The sequence below is a fragment of the Hemitrygon akajei genome, chromosome 4 (genome assembly GCF_048418815.1).
Source record: "Hemitrygon akajei chromosome 4, sHemAka1.3, whole genome shotgun sequence".
Lineage (NCBI taxonomy): Eukaryota > Metazoa > Chordata > Chondrichthyes > Myliobatiformes > Dasyatidae > Hemitrygon > Hemitrygon akajei.
In genome coordinates this window covers 196772156-196793416 of record NC_133127.1, presented here as the reverse complement: position 1 = coordinate 196793416, position 21261 = coordinate 196772156, and the positions used below count along the sequence as shown (strand labels likewise).

General features: G+C 48.8%; 1 protein-coding gene across 2 annotated transcripts; it reads left to right on the top strand.

Moving 5' to 3' along the window:
• Positions 1-1991: 1991 nt before the first annotated feature.
• On the top strand, positions 1992-15751 carry tomt (transmembrane O-methyltransferase). Of its 2 annotated transcripts, XM_073044352.1 has the most exons (5): positions 1992-2264; positions 5296-5519; positions 7917-8178; positions 10402-10598; positions 12537-15751. In XM_073044352.1, the coding sequence occupies exons 3-5, from the start codon at positions 7917-7919 to the stop codon at positions 12855-12857; spliced, it is 780 nt and encodes a 259-aa protein (XP_072900453.1). In that variant the 5' UTR covers positions 1992-2264; positions 5296-5519; the 3' UTR covers positions 12858-15751. The 2 variants fall into 2 exon arrangements, with proteins under 2 accessions (XP_072900453.1, XP_072900452.1); XM_073044351.1 differs by lacking the exon at positions 5296-5519 and having other exon boundaries at positions 1994-2264.
• Positions 15752-21261: the final 5510 nt, after the last annotated feature.

Genomic DNA, 21261 nt, shown 5'->3' with positions numbered 1-21261 from the left:
ATTTTCCAGAACTAAGAAAATTTGCCCGAAGTTATATCTATCATTTCAGAATGATGTACAGATGTGAGCAAGCATTTTCAGCCATGAAATTGTTTAAAAACAAAATGAGGTCACGACTGACTGATTCAAATTTGCAGAATTCTCTGCTGCTCTCAGTAACTAATTTAACTCCAAACATTAAAAGTTTGGAGAAATAAAAACAGACTCAAAAGTCTCATTAAGGTAAGTAATGTTTATCTGGTTTTTATACATCATGTAAAAATGCTAAACATGTCTATATTAACATATTTTTACAAGAACTGAATGGGGATACAAGAGTTGTATGGCGCATCTGAACTCGTGCGTGAAAAAATTGATGCATGGAATGTAAAAGTTTGGCCAGCCTGTGGTTGAGCCAGGCTGGGGCTTGGCCACTCCTGTCAGTGCTGCCCTCCCATGTTCGAGTGGTGGAACTGCATGTCCCCCCCCCCCCCCCCTGTACACTGCCAGGAGACTGTATATTGTCGCTCTGGGTGCTGGACTATATACGTAACTGAATACGCTTCTTTGCTTGATATTTTGAATTACGTTACTCACTATTTTTGAAAGCTTGCTTGCTATTTTGCACCTTGGCCCCAGAGGAACACTGTATCGTTCAATTGTGTCTATGTATGGTTTGTTTGATAATTAAACTTGATTTGAGTTCCTCCAGCAATCTGCGTGTGATTCACTCATCTGTATCTGAAAGTACAGAATGGAGAGAATGGAGAAATGGCTGAGAAAGCGGTGCCTCAAAAAGGCAGCATCCATCATTAAGGATCCCTCACCATCCAGGACATGATCTCTTCAGATTATTGAGTCCCTTTTCTAAAAAAGGATGTGCTGACATTTGAGAGGGTTCAAATGAGGTTCATGAAAATGATTTCAGGATTGAAAGGTTTATCATGTGAGGAGCGTTTGATGGCTCTGGGCCTGTACTCACTGGAATTCAGAGAAATGAGGGGGGATCTCGTTGAAACCTATCAGATGGTGAAAGGCTTACATAGAGTGGATGTAGAGAGGAGTTATCTTATGGTGGGAGAGTCTAAGACCAGAGGACGCAGCCTCAGAATGGTGGGACGTCCATTTAGAGTGGAGATGAGGAGAAATTTCTTTAGCTAGAGGGTGATGAATCTGTGGAATTTGTTACCACAGGCAGCTGTGGAGGCCCAGTCTTTACGTATATTTAAAGCAAATGTTGATAGATTCTTGTTTGGTCAAAGCATGAGAGGATTTGGGGGGAAGGCAGGAGATTGGGGCTGAGAGGGAAGATGGATCAGCCATGATGAAATGGCAGAGCAGACTCGATGGGCCAAACGGCCTAAGTCGGCTCCTGCAGCTTATGGTCTTATGGACATTGCTGTCATCAAGGAGGCGGGGCAGGAGACTGAAAACACACACACATTTCAGGAACAACTTCTTCCCCTCCACCCACACACTTCCGAACAGACAGTGAACCCATGCACACTGCCTCACTATTCTGGTCTATTTTTGCACTACTCATTTATTTTTTTTTAGATATATTTCTTACTATAATTTACAGTCAACTTTTAATCTCTTACATTGTACTCCAAAAGGAAGTTCAAAGTACATTGATTATCAAAGTATGTTTAGCACATACAGCCTTGAATTCGCTTGCTTGCAGACAGGCACAAAACAAAGATTGGAGAAACTCCACACAACAAAGTCCAACAGATGTCCAATGGGCAAATAAAGATCAAATACGGCAAAACAATTAAACAAACAAACAATCCTCAGAAGACGAACTGCAGAGTTCCAAGAAAATGAGTCCTCACCCACAGACAGGTGGGCGCCAAAGCAACTGCGATCTTTTAACCTGACCCAGTGCTTAAATCAGCAAAAGAACAAACTGTACACCATCTCTCAGTGGTAATAATGCTGATTCTGAGAAAGGAAACAGCCATGGAGGGGATGACGAATGTTCGGGTTCCAAGTATTACGATCACTTATAACTTGTGTTGGCTGGCATTAGGTCAGGCCCTGGGCTCTATTACATTATAATGAGGTTCATTGTTCTACAACAAGAACTCACATCCAATCAGCTGAGAAATAAGATACCCAAACATCTGGCTTGGTAAACCTGATCCCCGTGGCTTCCAGAACGTTCTCTGGGGCCCTGGAAGGCAATCAATTATAGAGAAAGGCCAGGGGAGACCTGGTGCCGAGGAGGGATCAGCAGCGTTGTTCTGTGAGTTTGGACCGAGGAGCTCCTGGGCGTTGGAAAGGTAAGATGGGCAATTTACACACTCAGTACGTCTTGGAACACCGTCAGGTCAATGGGATTACCATTCGATTTTTCCACAAACAGTAACATGATTATTCATTCCTCCTCTGTATGCATGCTGGTCAGGATACGTCCAAGTTGTCCCAGAGTATCTTGACATCATCTGTGTAAAGTAACTAACGAAAGCTTACTTCAACAGCTTATTTTAAAAGGGCACTCCCACAGTACCAACCCCACAGTGTGACCCTCCCTCAGTTCAACCCCCACAGTGTGACCCTCCCTCAGTTCAACCCCCACAGTGTGACCCTCCCTCAGTACCACCCCTCCCACAGTGTGACCATCCCTCTGTACCACCTCTCCCACAGTGTGACCCTCCCTCAGTACCTTCCCTCCCACAGTGTGACCATCCCTCTGTACCACCCCTCCCACAGTTTGACCCTCCCTCAGTACCACCCCTCCCACAGTGTGACCCCTCCCTCAGTACCTCTCTCCCACAGTGTGACCCTCCCTCAGTACCTCCCTCCTAGTGTGACTCTCCCTCAGTACCTCTCTCCCACAGTGTGACTCTCCCTCAGTACCACCCCTCCAACAGTGTGACCCTCCCTCTGTACCTCCCTCCCACAGTGAGACCCTCCCTCAGTACCACCCCTCCCACAGTTTGACCCTCCCTCAATACCACCCCTCCCACAGTGTGACCCTCCCTCAGTACCTTCCCTCCCACATGGTGACCCTCCCTCAGTACCTCCCATCCCACAGTGTGACCCTCCCTCTGTACCTCCCTCCCAGTGTGACTCTCCCTCAGTACCTCCCTCCCACAGTGTGACTCTCCCTCAGTACCTCCCTCCAACAGTGTGACTCTCCCTCAGTAACACCCCTCCCACAGTGTGACTCTCCCTCAGTACCTCCCTCCCAGTGTGACTCTCCCTCAGTACCATCCCCTCCCACAGTGACCCTCCCTCAGTACCTCCCTCCCAGTGTGACTCTCCCTCAGTACCTCCCTCCCACAGTGTGACTCTTCCTCAGTACCACCCCTCCAACAGTGTGACCCTCCCCAGTACCTCCCTCGCACAGTGACTCTCCCTCAATACCACCCCTCCAACAGTGTGACTCTCCCTCAGTACTTCCTTCCACAGTGTGAAGCTCCCTCAGTACCTCCCCTCCAACAGTGTGACCCTCCCTCAGTACCTCCCTCCCACAGTGTGACCCTCCCTCAGTGCCTCCCTCCCACAGTGTGACTTTCCCTCAGTACCACCCCTCCAACAGTGTGACCCTCCCTCAGTACCACCCCTCCCACAGTGTGACTCTCCCTCAGTACCACCCCTCCAACAGTGTGACCCTCCCTCAGTACCACCCCTCCCACAGTGTGACTCTCCCTCAGTACCACCCCTCCAACAGTGTGACCCTCCCTCTGTACCACCCCTCCCACAGTGACCCTCCCTCAGTACCACCCCTCCCTCAGTGTGACCCTCCCTCAGTACCACCCCTCCCACAGTGTGACCCTTCCTCGGTACCTCCCCTCACACAGTGACCCTCCCTCGGTACCACCCCTCCCACAGCGTGACCCTCCCTCGGTACCAGCCCCACAGTGTGACCCTCCCTCATTACCACTGCTCCCACAGTGTGATCCTCCCTCAGTACCACCCCTCCCACAGTGTGACCCTCCCTCAGTGCCACCCCTCTCATAGTGTGATCCTCCCTCAGTACCACCCCTCCCACAGTGTGACCCTCCCTTGGTACCACCCCTCCCACAGCGTGACCCTCCCTCAGTACCACCCCTCCCACAGTGTGACCCTCCCTCAGTAGCCCCCTCCCACAGTGTGACCCTCCCTCAGTACCACCCCACCCACAGTGTGACCCTCCCTCAGTAGCCCCCTCCCACAGTGTGACCCTCCCTCGGTACCACCCCTCCCACAGTGTGGCCCTCCCTCCCTCAGTACCACCCTTCCTGCAGAGTGACCCTCCCTCGGTACCACCCCTCCCACAGTGTGGCCCTCCCTCAGTACCACCCTTCCTACAGAGTGACCCTCCCTCGGTACCACCCTCACACAGTGTGACCCTCCCTCAGTACCACCCCACCCACAGTGTGACCATCCCTCTGTACCACCCCTCCCACAGTGTGACCCTCCCTCAGTACCACCCCACCCACAGTGTGACCATCCCTCTGTACCACCCCTCCCACAGTGTGGCCCTCCCTCCCTCAGTACCACCCTTCCTGCAGAGTGACCCTCCCTCGGTACCACCCCTCCCACAGTGTGGCCCTCCCTCAGTACCACCCTTCCTACAGAGTGACCCTCCCTCGGTACCACCCTCACACAGTGTGACCCTCCCTCAGTACCACCCCACCCACAGTGTGACCATCCCTCTGTACCACCCCTCCCACAGTGTGACCCTCCCTCAGTACCACCCCACCCACAGTGTGACCATCCCTCTGTACCACCCCTCCCACAGTGTGGCCCTCCCTCCCTCAGTACCACCCTTCCTACAGAGTGACCCTCCCTTGTACTGAATCTCCCTGATTCAGGCCCTCAGACTGTGAACTATTTCCGCAGAAGTGTTGGTCTGAAGCTGCAGATTTCCCTTACAGTTGTCCCTCTGCCAATGCCAAAGATTCCTTCGCATGACTCCTCGGTCAGGGCTTCTCTCTTTGAAGCAAGGGGGGACGAGAGGTGTCTTGACTGAGGTGTACAAGATGACGAGGCATGGATTGAGTAGACAGCCAGAGATTTCTTCCCAGGGCGAAATGGCTAATACAAGGGGCATAATTTTGTGGTGATTGGATGGAGGTATGGGGGGGGGGGGGTGGGGGGGGGAGAGGGAATGTCAGAGGTAGTTTTTTACAGAGAGTGGTGAGTGGGTGAAATGCTCTGCCAGGGGTTATGTAAAAAGAAAAGTTAGATTGATCTCGGATTAGATTAAAAAGTCAACAGAACATTATGGGCCAAGGGGCCTGAATGTGTCGAACCCTTCAATATTCTGTATTCTAAATTTTCTCTGTACTCATTCAGTATTATTGATATTCTTCCTGTGGGTAGGTGGCCAGGACTGCACGCAATATTCCAAATTCGGCTTCTGCAACATCTGATACAATTGCAACAGGACATCCATTTCCCATACTCAATACTCTGATTTACAAAAACCAATGGTAGAAATTTGTCAGAGAAGATATCCACATCGATACATCCCTCAGAACTGACAGGGTGATTAATTTGATACGTCGGTCTTCGTCACTCAGGGGACTGAGTTGAAGAGCCGCGAGGTAATGTTGTGCTCTATAAAACCCATGCTTGGAGTTCTGCGTTCAGTTCTGGTCACCTCATTATGGGAAGAATATGGAAGCTGCAGGTAAGATGGATTGATCAAAACAGCTTCCACCAGGACAACCAACAATCGCGAGACCCTGCTGTACAAGAGTGTTAAAGGTACTAGGGTAGACAGAGGATACAGAAGAGAGGAAACTGTGTGGACTAGGTTAAGGCTGGGGCACTGTGCACTAAACCAAACATTGAAAATGATAGGGAAACACCAGACAGAACTGTGTGAGGAATGTCAGGAAGAGGAGTCAGTAGAACATGTAGTTCTGAGCTGTAGGAAGTATGGGATACAGAGAGAGAGATGATGAGAATTAATCTAAGGGAATTGGGGGTGCAGGAATTCACATTAGAAGGGTTACTGGGCATGGGTGAGGGCACAGGTCAAGGTGCTTTTAGTTTTCTTAAGGGATACAGGGTTTTTTTTAATAGGATGTGATGGATAAGCAGGAATAGGGTACTAGGATGGCCAAAGAAGGAAGGATAGAGTGTAGATTAGGGTGGGTGTGTGTGTGTGAATGGGTGAAGGGGTTTAGAATGTGAGTCTATCGTCTGATCCACACTCTGGAGCAGAAGGTGGTGGTAATGCACCATAAGCTGGGTGCCAACTGCCGTAAAACAAGAAGAAGGAAGGAAGGACCCTGCTGGACATTAAGACCTTAAAGTACTTCAGGTCTACCCCATCAGTGAGTGGCTTGTTGGCGGAGAAACTGAAGGAGCTGGACTTAGTGCAGATCGTGCTGCTGCCTACGCCAGAGTTGGTGTGCAAAGGATGCGTGCGGTCTAACTGAGTCAATTTTCCTGTGATCAAAGCACCCTGTTGGACATTGTTAATGAGGAATGCTGCAGTCCAGTTCACTGCTTTATTGGCAGCTGGTGGGTGAGCTGTGTGGTTGTAACCATAACCATATAACAATCACAGCACGGAAACAGGCCATTCCGGCCCTCCTAGTCCGTGCCGAACTCTTAATCTCACCTAGTCCCACCTACCCGCACTCAGCCCATAACCCTCCACTCCTTTCCTGTCCATATACCTATCCAATTTTACCTTAAATGACACAACTGAACTGGCCTCTACTACTTCTACAGGAAGCTCATTCCACACAGCTATCACTCTCTGAGTAAAGAAATACCCCCTTGTGTTTCCCTTAAACTTTTGCCCCCTAACTCTCAAATCATGTCCTCTCGTTTGAATCTCCCCTACTCTCAATGGAAACAGCCTATCCACGTCAACTCGATCTATCCCTCTCAACATTTTAAATACCTCGATCAAATCTCCCCTCAACCTTCTACGCTCCAATGAATAGAGACCTAACTTGTTCAACCTTTCTCTGTAACTTAAGTGCAAGTTACACTTAAATTGGTTGTAGCAAGGACTGGGCCCAAGTCACAGTTTCACCCTGTCCAGGGGAGGGGTAATACACTCCACCAGAGGCTGTGTGGCATGACATCCAAGCTGGACTCAGTGCTGCCCCCACTGGTCACTCTGCTCAAGACAAGCTGCATTGTTCATGGACCCGGGGACTTGGAATTTCTTTGTGTGACTGTATTTTACTCATATCATACGTGTGTCTTGTGCTGTGTGACTGTCAGTACAGTACTGTGGTCCCGAAGTAACGCTACTTCGTTAGGCTGTATTCATGGGTCTTCATGTTTGGTTGAATGATGATTAAACTTGAATTTGAATTTGAACTTGGGATTTACCGGGATGCTGCCTGGATTGGAGAGCATGTCTTATGAGGAGAGGTTGAGCAAGCTGGGGCTTTTCTCTCTGGAGCAAAGGAGGATGAGAGGTGTACGAGATGATAAGAGGCATGGACAGAGTGGACAGCCGGAGACTTTTTCCCAGGGCGGAAATGGCTGATACCAGCGGGCGACTGGTCAGGGAATGTCAGAGAGTGGTGGGTGTGTGGAACATGCTGCCAGGGGTGGTGGTAAAGACAGATACATTAGGGGCTTTTAAGAGACTCTTAGTCACGTGGATGATAGAAAAACAGAGGGTTATGTTGAAGGGAAGGGTTAGTTTGACCTGGAGTAGGTTAAATTGTTCACACGACATCGTAGGCTGAAGGGCCTGTGCTCTATCAGTTTCTGAAGTCAGTGGACCTTTGCTATCTATCGTTGTTCATTCCTGTTAATACAGCATAGATTATAGATCAGTGCAGCACAGGAACAGGCCCTTCAGCCCACAACGTCATACTGAACCAATTAAATTGGTAATCTAAAGGCCAATTAAACTAATCCCGTCTGCCTACAGAATGTCCATATCCCTCCGTTTCCCTCACATCCATGTGCCCGTCTAACCGTCTCTGAAAGGTCTCGAATGTGTCTGCCTCTCTTGTCAGATGGTGTCCCCGGCTATCGCTTTCGCCTTCATCCCCTTCCTGATGACGCTCATCATTCGATACCGCTACTACTTCCTGCTGTTCTGGCGAGCAGTCGTTCTCCGGAAGGTTCAGGATTACGCCACTGGCCTGTCCAGGGAGGAGCGAGCCTTCCAGTACGTGATGTCGAACTGCATCCCCGGGGATCCCGAGAATATCCTCAGCACCTTCGACAAGTGGTGCTTCCACTCGGAATACCTGAGCAACCTGGGACCGGAGAAAGGTAAATGGCACCACGGGGAGAGGTCGGCTCTTGTTACAGCGTGTTTCGTTGGCAACAGTACTTAATGTATATATACGACCTGTACGTGCGAGGTCGACCGCGGACATGGCGCCCCAGCTGTCGATGTAATACGCACGGCAGGGCGGTACGATATGGAGAGCGAGCTGACGTCCATGTAGCAGCTCCCCCGTCCAAGCAGCTGATCAACCCACAGGAACGGCAGAGACCGATACAGTGCGGCACCAGTGGCGTCACAGGAGTTGCCGGTCAGCGCCGAACTCAATGTTGGACTGCCTGAGGGACCCCAGCTCCAGATTTCTCCCTTAGGTTTACTCCCGAAGACCTCCCCGTGAGTGGGGACAGCCGTGAGGCAGCGGAGGTTTGAGATCAGAGTTTCCCTTCTCCTCGAGGAGCTGCCGACCCCGGCTGACGAACCCCGTCTGCCCAAAGTGACTGGTTTTAAAGCGGCAACAATCCAACTTTGCCCCTTCTCCTGTCAGTAGAAACGGTTCCTCTGGGCTCAGTAGCTGAGCCACACATGAAGGCCGGGAGCTGGACTCGGTTGTCAGAATATTTCAGGTGCACGCCATTGGGAGCATTTAACAGGCAGTGGGAGCTTGTCCCCATTACCACCCCTGCTGTAACCAGCTTAAGGAACCATGCATGTATACATATAATCACACAAATACACTCAGTGGCCAGTTCATGGGGTAGTTTCTGTACCTGATAAAGTGGCCACTGAGTGTATGTTCATGGTCTTCTGCTGCTGTGGCCCGAGGTTCAATGTGCTCTGCGTTCAGAGATGCTCTCCTGCACACCACTGTTGCAATGTCTGGTTATTTGAGTTACTGTCACCTTCCCGTCAGCTTGAACCAGTCTGGCCATTCTCCTCCGACCTCTCTCATTAGCAAGGTGTTTTCACCCACTGAGCCCACAGAATTACCACTCATTGGATTTTTTTTGTTTTTGCACCATACTCCGTAAACTCTAGAGACAGAGGGTCGGTCAGCAGTTTCTGAGATACTCAAACCACCCTGTCTGGCACCAACAATCATTCCATGGTTAGGCTGCTCCTGGACTTATTTCCACTTGGCATGATTAACTTATTATTATTTAATTATTTATGGTTTTATATTGTTATATTTCTTCACTATTCTTGGTTGGTGCGGCTTTAATGAAACCCAATTTCCCCTCGGGATTAATAATGTATGTCTGTCTGTAAAGTCAATTAGATCACATTTCTTCCCCTTTCTGATGTTTGATCTGGACAACAACTGAATGCATGTCTGCATGCTTTTATGCATTGAGTTGCTGCCTCATGGTTGGCTGATGAGGTATTTGCGTTAATGAATTACTCACTGAAGTGGCCACGAAGTGTTTGTCTGATTCTAACACCTTCCCATTCTCCAGCCACTGTATAAACAGCTTCAAGGACAGCCCACAAGTGTCACCATGCTTCCAGCACCCACATAGCACGCCCACAGCTTCCCACCCTAACCCAAAGCCCTTTGGACGGTGGGAGGAAAGCGTAGCACCCGGAGGAAACCCACACGCATACAGGGAGAACGTGCAAACTCCTTACAGACCGCAGTGGGAACTGAACCCATTGCGTTGGCTAACACTAACTGCTGTGCTATCATCACAAGGAAGCGCTACTTGTAGACCATAAGCAGAATTAGTCCATTCAGCCCATCGAGTCTGCTCTGCCGTTCCATCACGGTTGATTTATTTTCCCTCCTCAACCCCAATCTCCTGCCTTGACGCCCTGACTAATCAAGATCCTATCAACCTCTGCTTTAAATATGCCCGGCTGTAAGATCTGAGTTTCATCCCTGCCACTGTCTATGTCCTCCCTGTGACTGTGTGGGTGTCCTCCGGGTGCTCCGGTTTCCTCCCACATTCCGAAGACGTACGGGTTGGGGTTGGTGGGTTATGGACGTGCTACGTTGCTGTCAGATGCTCATTGATACTCGCCGGCTGCCCCCAGCACATCCTCGGACTGTGTTGGTTGTTGATACAAATGATGCATTTCACTGTGTGTTTTGATGTTTCGATGTACATGTGACAAGTAAATCTAATCTAATCTATATTTTTATTTTAAATCAGCCAGGATTGAATGATGTAGTAGAGTCGATGGGCTGAATGGCCTAATTCTGCTCCTATGCTTTACATAGACACAGCGAGCCTCCGTAACTTGTCCTTCATCTTCCCGCCCAAACGCAGGCCGCATTCTGGAGCGGCTGATTCTGGAGAGCGCGCCGCAGACCGTCCTGGAGCTGGGAACGTACTGTGGGTACGCCACCCTGCGCATGGCCCGCAGCCTGAGTCTGGGCGGCCGGCTCTACACCGTGGAGATGGACCAGGGAAACGCTGCCATAGCCGAGAAGATCATCCGCATGGCAGGATTCGACGAGGACACGGTGAGCAGGCCTCAGCTCTCGATTTGGATTTGTTTATCACAGGTACTTCGAAACATGCAGTGAAATGCGTTGACAACCAGCACAGCCAAGGATGCGCTTGAGTGCCGCCCTGCATTCTGACTCAACGTGGCTTGCCCACAATGCTCAGCAGAACAACACAACAACCACAGCAAAACAAACCCCTTTTCCACCCTCCAACAAACCCTCTCAGCCCCCCACACACATAGATAGGCCTCCAACCAAAGACAGGCCTCCCCAACTCCCAGACTCCCAGACTTCGAGCCTCCAGCTTGGGATTTCACACCAGGGCTTGCCGATCACAGGCTTCACCTTTGGGTCTTGACTTTCGGACTGGCAAAGACATCTGACCCTGGTGATCCGGGCTCTAGTGACTCTTTTAGGCCTCTACCTTTGGTCTTCAACCTTCAGGTCTAATCCAGCTCAGCTGGGCCTCAGTTCCCTTCACTCCTGTCCAGCCCTGGCACTATAGCCCCTGAGGTGTGTGTGTTATGACTCCACTCAACCAGCTGGTATATTTTGCTCCTGTACGCCCTCTCATCTCCATCTGAGATTCTGCCAACAATGATTGTATTATCAGCGAATTTATAGATGTTATTTGAACTACGCCTAGCCACACAGTTATGGGTGTAGAGAGAGTAGAGTAGTGGGCTAAGCGCACTCCCCTGAGGTGCACCAGTGCTGATTGTCAGCAAGGAAGAGATATTATCACCAATCCACACAGATTGTGGTCTTCTGGTCAGGAAGTCGAGGATCCAATTGCAGAGGCCTGGGTTCTGTATCTTTTTGATCAGGGATGTAGGAATGACGGTGTTAAGTGCTGAGCTATAGTCAATGAACGGTATCCTGTCATGGCTCCAGGTGATCCAAGTAATGGACTGCCTTCATACAATGCTATCAATGATTGCATCCTCCAAATCTTCAGTTTCATTGTAACGTTCAAGATGATTGTTGATACCTTCAAATTCTTCATAGTTTCTAACTTGTTGAAGTAGTGAAATTGTTTTATTTTCACTCCTGACAGTTTCTGGTGTCTCCAAGCCTGTGTGTTTGAAACCGCAGTGAACAACACAGTTCTGAACTGTCTTATTAATTATTGCTTACCAACTATCAGTGACAAAAATCACTGATTTTTTAACACAAACACATGCAACTGACACTACTTTAAAACTTTTATACATTTTAAAACTTTTAAAACACTACTTTTAAAACTTAAGCATGCGGTATAGTGTCTAACAGCCACACAAGTGCACACAACTGATGCTAGTTAGCAACTGTTTGGCAACAGTCTCCTGACCCAATCAAGCAGCATAGCATCCCAAGTAAACTAAGGGAATCCCGGCCATTTTCTCAATTAGTTTTTGCTCTTTAAGAGTTGTCTCAAATAAGCGGCCACCCCAATTAGCTGATGGCCCAGTGAACCAGAATCCACTGTAGGTGGTGAATAAAATTGATGCTTGATCCTTGACAGATAAAGTGCATGGACCACGACATGTGAGATGGAGAGATGAAGAGAGAGTGTAAGGGACTCTGATGACAGTGAGAAGAAACTGTCTTCAGCCTCGTACTATATGCTTTCAGGCTTTTCTCTGTGCCTGACCCTGGTAGAGAATCAAATGTTTGAAAACTTCCCTTTCCCAGAGTCTACAGAAGACAGAACTTCTGTCATGTCTAACATACATACAGCCAATGCTTCTCCTCTCCCCTCCTCCTTATTCTGGCATTTGCTCCCTTCCCCTCTCCCCTGAAGAAAGGTCTTGTCCTGAAATGTCATCTGTTTATTCATTTTCGTGGATGCTGCCTGACCTGCCGAGTTCCTCCAGCATTGTGCGTGTTGCTCTGGATTTCCAGAGTCTGCAAAATCTTGTGTTTCTGACTTGTGTTCTGTCAAACTGATGTGGGAATGTTGCCTCTACCCAGGTGGAACAGATTGTCCGACCCTCGGATGAGGTGATCCCTCATCTTCGGGAGAAGTTTGCAGTGGACAAGGTGGACTTTGTCTTCATGAACCACTGGAAACGCAGTTACCTGCGAGACCTGAAGCTGTTGGAGGACTGCAACTTGCTGCGGGAGGGCAGTGTAATCCTAGCGGACAACGTCATCTTCGCCGGCGCACCGCACTTCATGCAGTACGCCAAGGGCAGCGGCAAGTACGCCTGGAAGCTCCACCGCACGCACCTCGACTACTTCCGCCAGATCCGGGACGGTATGGCGGAGCTCACCTACACTGGGCTCAAGTAGGGACCCTCAATCTCAGCCTGGGGGGCCCTCGCTGCGCGAGGAGAGAACTCCAAACTCCACAACAACCGAGAGACCAAACCCGGAGGTGTTCAAACGGAATCCAAAAACCCCACAACCCCACACTTCCTCCCGTCCCTACGCTTTCCATCTTCTCTCCTAAACCAACCGTCCCTCCACCATCTCCCCACCTCCCTTGGTCCTTCCCTTCACCCTCGAGCAGAGGTTCCCAGCCCAAAGTCCAAGGGCCTCCTTCTTAGTGGTTTTGATCCATGGCCAACAAGGGGTTGGGATCCCCTGCCCCAGAGTCATAAAGGCAAAGAGCACACAGCACAGGAACAGGCCATTCAGCCCACAATGTTGTGCTGAACCAGTTAAATTAGTTTCCTGTCTTCCTCACCACCTAACACTTCGTAATCTAATTCTGTCTTCCTCTCCGTCCCTCCTGGTACTCTGGTTCCCAACCCCCTGCCGAACTGGATTAACTCTCCTGAGTTGTACTAGTGAGCGTCCCAGCCAGGATATTGGTTCCCACCACCCCCCACCCAGTTTCGGTGCAGCCCGTCCCTCAGGTACAGGTCCCCCCGCCCCAGGAGAGGTTCCAATGACCCAAACTCCTGAAACCCTGGCCCCTGCACCAGTTCCTCAGCCACTCATTCATCTGTACCATCATCCTGTTCCTGCCCTGACTAGTGCGTGGTTCTGGGATTACCAGAGATTACCACTCTTCCCTAACTCCGTATACTGACTGCCCCGGACCACTTCCCCCTTTCTACCCATGGCATGTTACTGGTGCCCCTGAGCACCACGACCTCTGGCTGCTCAGCCTCCCTCTTGAGAATATTCTGCAGACACTCTGAGACATTCTACGCTCTAGGACCTGGTGTCTCTTTCACCAGTCCTATTAATCCGTCTAGACCCGTCAACTTGCACCCAGACCATAACCCCATCCATGTAGCTATCCAAACTTCTCTTAAATGTTGAAATCAAACCCACATCCATCACTTCCACTGGCAGCTCGTTCCACACTCCTACCACCCTCTGAGCGAAGAAGTTCCCTCTCCGGTTCCCCTTAAACATTCCACCTTTCATCCTTAACCTATGACCTCTAGTTGTAGTCTCACCCAACCTCAGTGGCAAAAAAACTTGCTTGCATTTACCCTCTCTATACCCCTCATAATTTTGTATACCTCTGTCAAATCTCCTCACATTCCTGTAACACAAAGTCCTAACTTATTCAACCTTTCCCTATAACTCATTTCTTCAAGTCCTGGCAACATGCTTGTAAATTTCCTCTGCACTCTTTCAATCGTATTCACATCTTTCCTGTAGGTGGGTGACCAAAACTGCACATCAAACTCCAAATTAGGCCTCACCAACGTCTTATTCAACTTCAACTCCTTATACAACATCCCAACTCCTGTACTCAGCACTTTGACTTATGAAGGCCAACGTGCCAAAAGCTTTCTTTATGACCCTGTCTACCTCTGACGCCACTTTCAAGGAATTATGGACCTGTATTCCCAGATTCCTCTGTTCTACCACACTCCTCGGTGCCGTACCGTTCACTGTGTAAGACCCACCCTGGTTGGTCCTCCCAGTCTGCAGCACCTCACACTTTAATTCCCATCAGCCAATGGTCAGCCATCTTTTTCCATCAACGCCACAGCTGGGGTGACCTGGAGTTCGGAGGTCAATTCCAGTGCCGTTTTGTAAGGAGTCTCTGTACGTCCTGCCCGTGGAATGCATGGGTTTTCTCCAGATGTTCCAGTTTCCTCCCACAGTCCAAAGATGTTCTGGGTAGGTTAATAGGTCATTGTAAATTGTCCCATGATTAGGATAGGATTATCGGGTTGCTGGGGTGGTGTGGTTTGAAGAGCTGGAAGGGTCAATGCACCGTATTGGCAAAATAAATGAAGTTTCCCCAGGCTCACCCTCACCCAAAGTCCCCACCCCACCAGTTATCCTCAATTCTCATGCGCCCACTACCTTTCCAATCCCAACGTCACCACTGCAAGCCTGCCATTGGCCTGGTTCCCTCGTGTGCCACACCTTCAATGTAATTATCGAAGTAATTACCACGTGCTACCCTGAGATTCATTTCCTTTTTATTTTATTTTATCCAGTGTTACAACATGGAGTAGTCCATAGGACATAGGAGCTGAATTGGGCCATTTGGCCCTTCACCACCATTCTATCATGGCTGATCCATTTTCTTCTCAATCCCATTCTCCTGCCTTCTCCCCGTAACCTTTCACATCCTGACTAATCAAGAACCTATCAACCTCCACTTTAAATATACCCAAAGACTTGGCCTCCACAGCTGCCTGTGACAATGAACTCCACAAATTCACCATCCTCTGGCTAAAGAAATTCCTCCTCATCTTTGCTCTACATGGATGTCCCTCTATTCTGAGGCTGTGTCCTCTGGTCCTAAACTGCCCCACCAACGGAAACATCCTCTCCACATCCACTCTATCTAGGAATTTTAATATTCGATAGGTTTCAGTGAGATCCCCCTCATTCTTCTAAATCCCAGCGATTACAGGCCCAGAGGCATCAAATGATGCTCAAAAGATAACCCTTTCATTCTCGTGAACCTCCTCTGAACCCACTCCAATGTCAGCACATCCTCTCCTCTGTAACCCTTGTACCGGGGTTTGTGTACAGACCTGGCTCGTTGGTGAACTCTGCCAACAGCCACCTGACTCATTGTGGGAAGGCCATCTTTCACAAGTCTAGTGTTGGTATGATTTGGGTTTCAACCGAACAGGAACGTCGTGATGTACTGATTAAAGAAACCTCGATTTGAGTGAATGCTGTGTAAATACTGCCCATACACAACTATCGGTTGACAAGAAATAACAGATTGTACACCACATAAAATTATAAAGAAAGTATATTACTGATTTCAGCTTTAGCAAACAGTTCTTAAGAGGAAAGAATAAAAAGGCCAATTACAGATGAGCCAGTCTAAATGTGCACATGACCATTGGAGCTCATATTGTCTAAAAGCTGGGTATAACCATTTCTCACATCGCCGAATTCTCATTACCAATCACCAGTAGAGCTTCCCATCTTGGACTCCTTCAACTCGCGAAGCAATCATGTCTTCCTGTCAGATCGAATCCTATGGGCGTCTCTCCCGATCTTCTCTTTACCGCATCTCCTGCCAAAAGACCCCAAACCAGACTACTGTCCTTCAGGAATCTCTTCCCCACAGCTCTCCGGAACCTTCTCTCACATCCCACAATCCTGATCGGCTGACTCACATTCCAAAGCTGGACAACATGGCTCCTTACCTTAGCTGAAGCCAAAACACACTTTCCAGTATAGCTCTCTGCTTTAACAGAAAGCTGCTAAAATAAACAACCTCACGGCATAGCCGTGGGAATCTTCACCAGGGCATTACACTTAAAGAAGGCCCCCAAAGCTGCTCACGATGTTCCAAGTGAGGCCTCACCAGTGTCTCATAAAGCCTCAGCATCACATCCTTGCTGGTATATTCTTGGCCTCTGGGAACGAATGTTGACATTACATTTGCCTTCCTCACCACCGACTCAACCTGCAAGTTAACCTTCAGGGAATCCTGAACAAGGGCTCCCACGTCCCTTTGCAACTCAGATTTCTTAATTTTCTCCCTGTTTCGAAAACAGTCTACACTTCTATTCCTTCTACCAAAGTGCATGACCAAACACTTTCCGACACTGTATTCCATCTGCCGTTTCTTCGCCCATTCTCCCAATCTGTCCAAGTCCCTCTCTAACCTCTCTGCTTCCTCAAAACCACCTGTCCCTCCACCTATCTTCGTATTGTTCTCAAACTTGGCCACAAAGCCACTAATTCTGTCATTCAACTCATTGACATATAACGTAAAAGGAAGCTGTCCCAGCACAGAACCCTGTGGAACACACTAGTCACCAGCAGCCAGTCAGGAAAAGCTCCCTTTATTGCCTCACGAGGTTAATCAGCCCTTCCAGCCTTCAGGCCACGCCATCCCAGGAACCCTGGTCAACCCCGATTTAACCCTAACCTAGTCACGTAGAGGCAGAAATCAGGGTCCTGAACACACCTGGGGCGAGGTAGAGAAGGTGACCAAGGTCACACAGAGATGGGGGTCCTTCATTGCTGCCCTAAACGCCAGCAGCAATGGGGTTCCTCCATCCCTCTCTGACCTGGGCCATCTTATTTAAGTGCAGCATCCGTGCCCCCAATTTACCCCCGTTTGCCTAGGGGGAACTGCCGTCGCCCCGCCAACAGTGCAATACCTCGGTGTAAAGACGGTGTAATGCCCCCCCCTCCCCAGTACACACTCACAACACAAATACCAGACAATACACCAAAGGCGAGTAAATAATTGCAACTTTATAGTTATTTCTTAGTGATGGGTTAGTAGAAACAGATAACCTAAAGGTGCCAAATCAGTAAGTTTATCAGTCTGTGCACAAAATATTTTAATACGTTGGAGCTCACACCTCCCGGTTCCATCCACAATGACCTTCTGAGCCTTCGGCCAGCGTCTGAACCACCGACGTCCAATATCCGTCACCCTGGAACTGCTGTCCGCTCTTCACACGTCCGTCCTCCTCGATCACCTCCCGAAAAAGACCGCGAACTCCAGCTCAGCTCACACATACAAGATAGCGTAACAATTCTCCACTGGTTAGTTCCCCCCCCCCCCTTATCTGCAGTCATAATCCAAATATTCCAGGCACAGAAACCCGTTACAGCATTAAGTAACATTACAGAGAAGCCAGTTTGTTAGCCTGAACAGCTACTGGTACTGAGAGCCCTACATAAGTAAGGAAACAGTAATCATGAGACAATTTACAGTAACCGAGAAACCCAGCCGGCACGCCTTTGGACTTTGGGAGGAACCCGGAGCAGCTGGACACCCACATGTTCCACGGAGAGGAAAGCAGAGACTCCATTCTGAGCGGCACCGGGATTGAGCTTCGAACTCCGGAACACCGTGAGCTGTAGCAGTGTTGAGCCAGCTGCTGTGCCACGCGGCTGCCATGCGCTTGCAGGAGTTCAGAAAGATATAACGATACACAGTAAAATCAAAGAAAACCCACACAAAAACAAAGATGGACAAGCAAGCAATAGACAATAGGTGCAGGAGTAGGCCATTCAGCCCTTCTAGCCAGCACCGCCATTCACTGTGATCATGGCTGATCATCCACAATCAGTACCCCCGTTCCTGCCCTCTCCCCATATCCCCTGATTCCGCTATCTTTAAGAGCTCTATCTAACTCTTTCTTGAAAACATCCAGAGAATTGACCTCCACTGCCTTCCGAGGCAGAGCATTTCATAGATCCACAACTCTCTGGGTGAAAAAGTTTTTCCTCAACTCCGTTCTAAATGGCCTACCCCTTATTCTTAAACTGTGGCCTCTGGTTCTGGACTCCCCCAACATCGGGAACATTTTTCCTGCCTCTAGCGTGTCCAATCACTTAATAATCTTATATGTTTCAATTAGATCCCCTCTCATCCTTCTAAATTCCAGTGTATACAAGCCCAGTCGCTCTAATCTTTCAACATATGACAGTCCCGCCATCCCGGGAATTAAGCTCGTGAACCTACGCTGCACTCCCTCAATAGCAAGAATGTCCTTCCTCAAATTTGGAGACCAAACTGAACACAGTACTCCAGGTGTGGTCTCACCAGGACCCTGTACAACTGCAGAAGGACCTCTTTGCTCCTATACTCAGCTCCCCTTGTTATGAAGGCCAACATGCCATTAGCTTTCTTCACTGCCTGCTGTATCCGCATGCTTACTTTCAGTGATTGATGAACAAGGACACCTAGATCTCGTTGTACTTCCCCTTTTCCTAACTTGACACCATTCAGATAGTAATCTGCCTTCCTTTTGCAATGTGCAAAAGGCGACAAATTGTGCAAATACAAAAAACAAATGAAATTATAATAAATGATAAATAAATAATGAATCTATGAGTTGCAGAGTTCTTGAACGTGAGTCCATAGGTTGTGAAGTCAGTTCAGTCCTGGCTGTTTGTATTTTTACGAGTTGTCCCACGTAAACAGTGGCTCTGATTAACTGTCGGTCCGATTAACCAGAATCCACTGTCTATATTGTAAATGCTGAAGCTGGTATTGACAAGCGCAAATACCAAGGTGATTCCAGGTAAGGCAACACTTCACCTGCAAGTTTGTTGGGGTCGATGACCGTTTCCAGTGCTCGCAATGCAGTCTCCGGTGAGAGCCGACGTAAGATGAGGGGCCGTTTTGTCGAGCGCCTCCGCCCCATCCACCAAAAGCGGGATTTCCCAGTTGCCAGTCATTTTAATTCCTGTTCCCGTTCCTGTTCCAACATGACGGGCCACCTCTCTTTTGATGATGCGGCCACTCTCAGGTTAGAGGAGCAACACTTCACATTCCGTCTGGATAGTCTCCATCCTGATGGCATGAGCATCAAATACCTCATACAGTAAAATTCAGCAGCTTTTCCTCCATTCCCCGCTCTGGCCTCTTACCTCTTCCTCTCACCTGCCCATCATCTCCCCCTGGGGCCTCTCCTCTTTCGCTTTTTCCCATGGTGCACTCTCCTCTCCTGTCAGATTCATTCCTCTCCAGCCCTTTACTTTTCCCACCCACCAGGCATCACCTATCACCATCCAGTTAGCCTCCTTCTCCTCCCCCAAACTTTTTATTCTGACATCTTTCTAGTACTGATGAAGAGTTGATGGATTGGTGGGGTTGATTGATGAAAGTGTGGGGAGAATTGATGAAATGGTGGGGAGAATTAAACCCCACAGAGTGGCAGATAGCAGAGTTGATTAAATGGCAGGGAGAGATGATGGAATGGTGGGGAGAACTGATAAGATGGTTAACAGGAGAAAATCTGCAGATGCTGGAAATCCAAGTAAAACACGCAAACTGCTGGAGGAACTCAGCGGGCCAGGCAGCATCTGTGGAAAGGAGTATAGTCGACATTTTGGGGCAAGACCCTTCAGCAGGACTGGAGAAAAATAGCTGAGGAGTTAGGATTAGTGGGTGGCGGGAGGGGAGGGAGAAACACAGAATGATAGGTGAAACCAGGATTGTGGGGGGGGGGGGGGATGGTGAAGTAAAGAGTTGGGAAGTTGATTGGTGGAAGAGATACAGGACTGGAGAAGGGGGAATCTGATAGCAGAAGGCCATGGAAGAAAGAAAAAGGGAGAGGGGCTTCAGAGGGAGGCGATGAAGCCACACTCAGTTTGGAGGAGCAACACATTATATTCTGTCTGGGTAGCCTCCAACCTGATGGCATGAGCATCGATTTCTCAAACTTCTGGTAATGACCCCGCTGTCTATTTTCCATCCCTTTTTCCTCTCTCATCTTATCTCCTTGCCTACACATTGCCTCCCTCTGGTGAAGGGTCTCAGCCCAAAACATTGACTGTACTCTTTTCTATAGATGCTGCCTGGCCTGATAAGATGGTGGGCATGATTGACAAGAGTGTGGGGAGAGTTGATGAAATGGCAGGGAGAACTGATGAGAGTATGAGGAAAGTTGATGACAGTATAGGGAGAATTGATGGGAGTGTGGGGAGAGCTGATAAAATGGTGGGAAGAATTGATGAGAGTGTAGGGAGAGTTGATGAACTGGTAAGGAGAAATGAAGAGATGGTGTGGAGAAATCAGATGGTGGGGAGAGTTGATGAGATAGTAGGGGATATTGACAAGGTGTGAGGAGAATTGATGGGAGCATGGAGAGAGTTGATGAAATGGTGGTGTGTGTTGCTGATTTGGGGAGAGTTGATGAAATGATGGAAAGAGCTGATCAGTTGGTGGGCAGGATCAACATGAGTTGGAGACAATTGACAATATTATGGTGAGAGCTGATAAAATAGTGGGGAGAATTGATGACTGACAAAATAGTGTGGAAATTTAATGAGATGGGGAAAGTTGATGGAATGGTGGGGAAATTTGATGCAATGCTGGGGAGAATTGATGAAAATGTGTGGAGAATTTTGTGGTGTGGAGAGTTGATGAATTGGTTGGGGAGAATTGATGCAATGGTGAGAAAAGTTGATGAAAAGGTGGGGGAAATTGATGCAATGCTGCAGAGAATTGTGTGGTGTGGAGTGTTGATGAAATGGTGGGAGAATTGAGATGGCGCAGAGAGTTGATGGGAGGTTGGGGAGAATTGATGAGTTGGTGGGCAGGATTGATGAAATTGTGGGGAGTATTGATGATATGGTGGAGGAGAAACGATGAGGTGGTAGGGAGTGTGGAGCGAATTGATGAGAGTTTGGGGACACTAAATTGGGATTAGTACCAGTGGATATTGATGGCAGGCATAATTTGTTGGGCAGAAAGGCCTGTTTTTCTGCTGTTATGATTCTACACAATAAAAGTGAATCATAGTGTGGATTAACGTGAAGTTTTCTGACCAGTAAT

Excerpts from the sequence above, each read along its gene's own strand:
- tomt (XM_073044352.1), top strand. The coding sequence starts at position 7,917 with ATGGTGTCCCCGGCTATCGCTTTCGCCTTCATCCCCTTCCTGATGACG. Across the intron at positions 8,179-10,401 it reads CAACCTGGGACCGGAGAAAG|GCCGCATTCTGGAGCGGCTG; the intron begins GTAAATGGCACC and ends GCCCAAACGCAG. Across the intron at positions 10,599-12,536 it reads CAGGATTCGACGAGGACACG|GTGGAACAGATTGTCCGACC; the intron begins GTGAGCAGGCCT and ends GCCTCTACCCAG.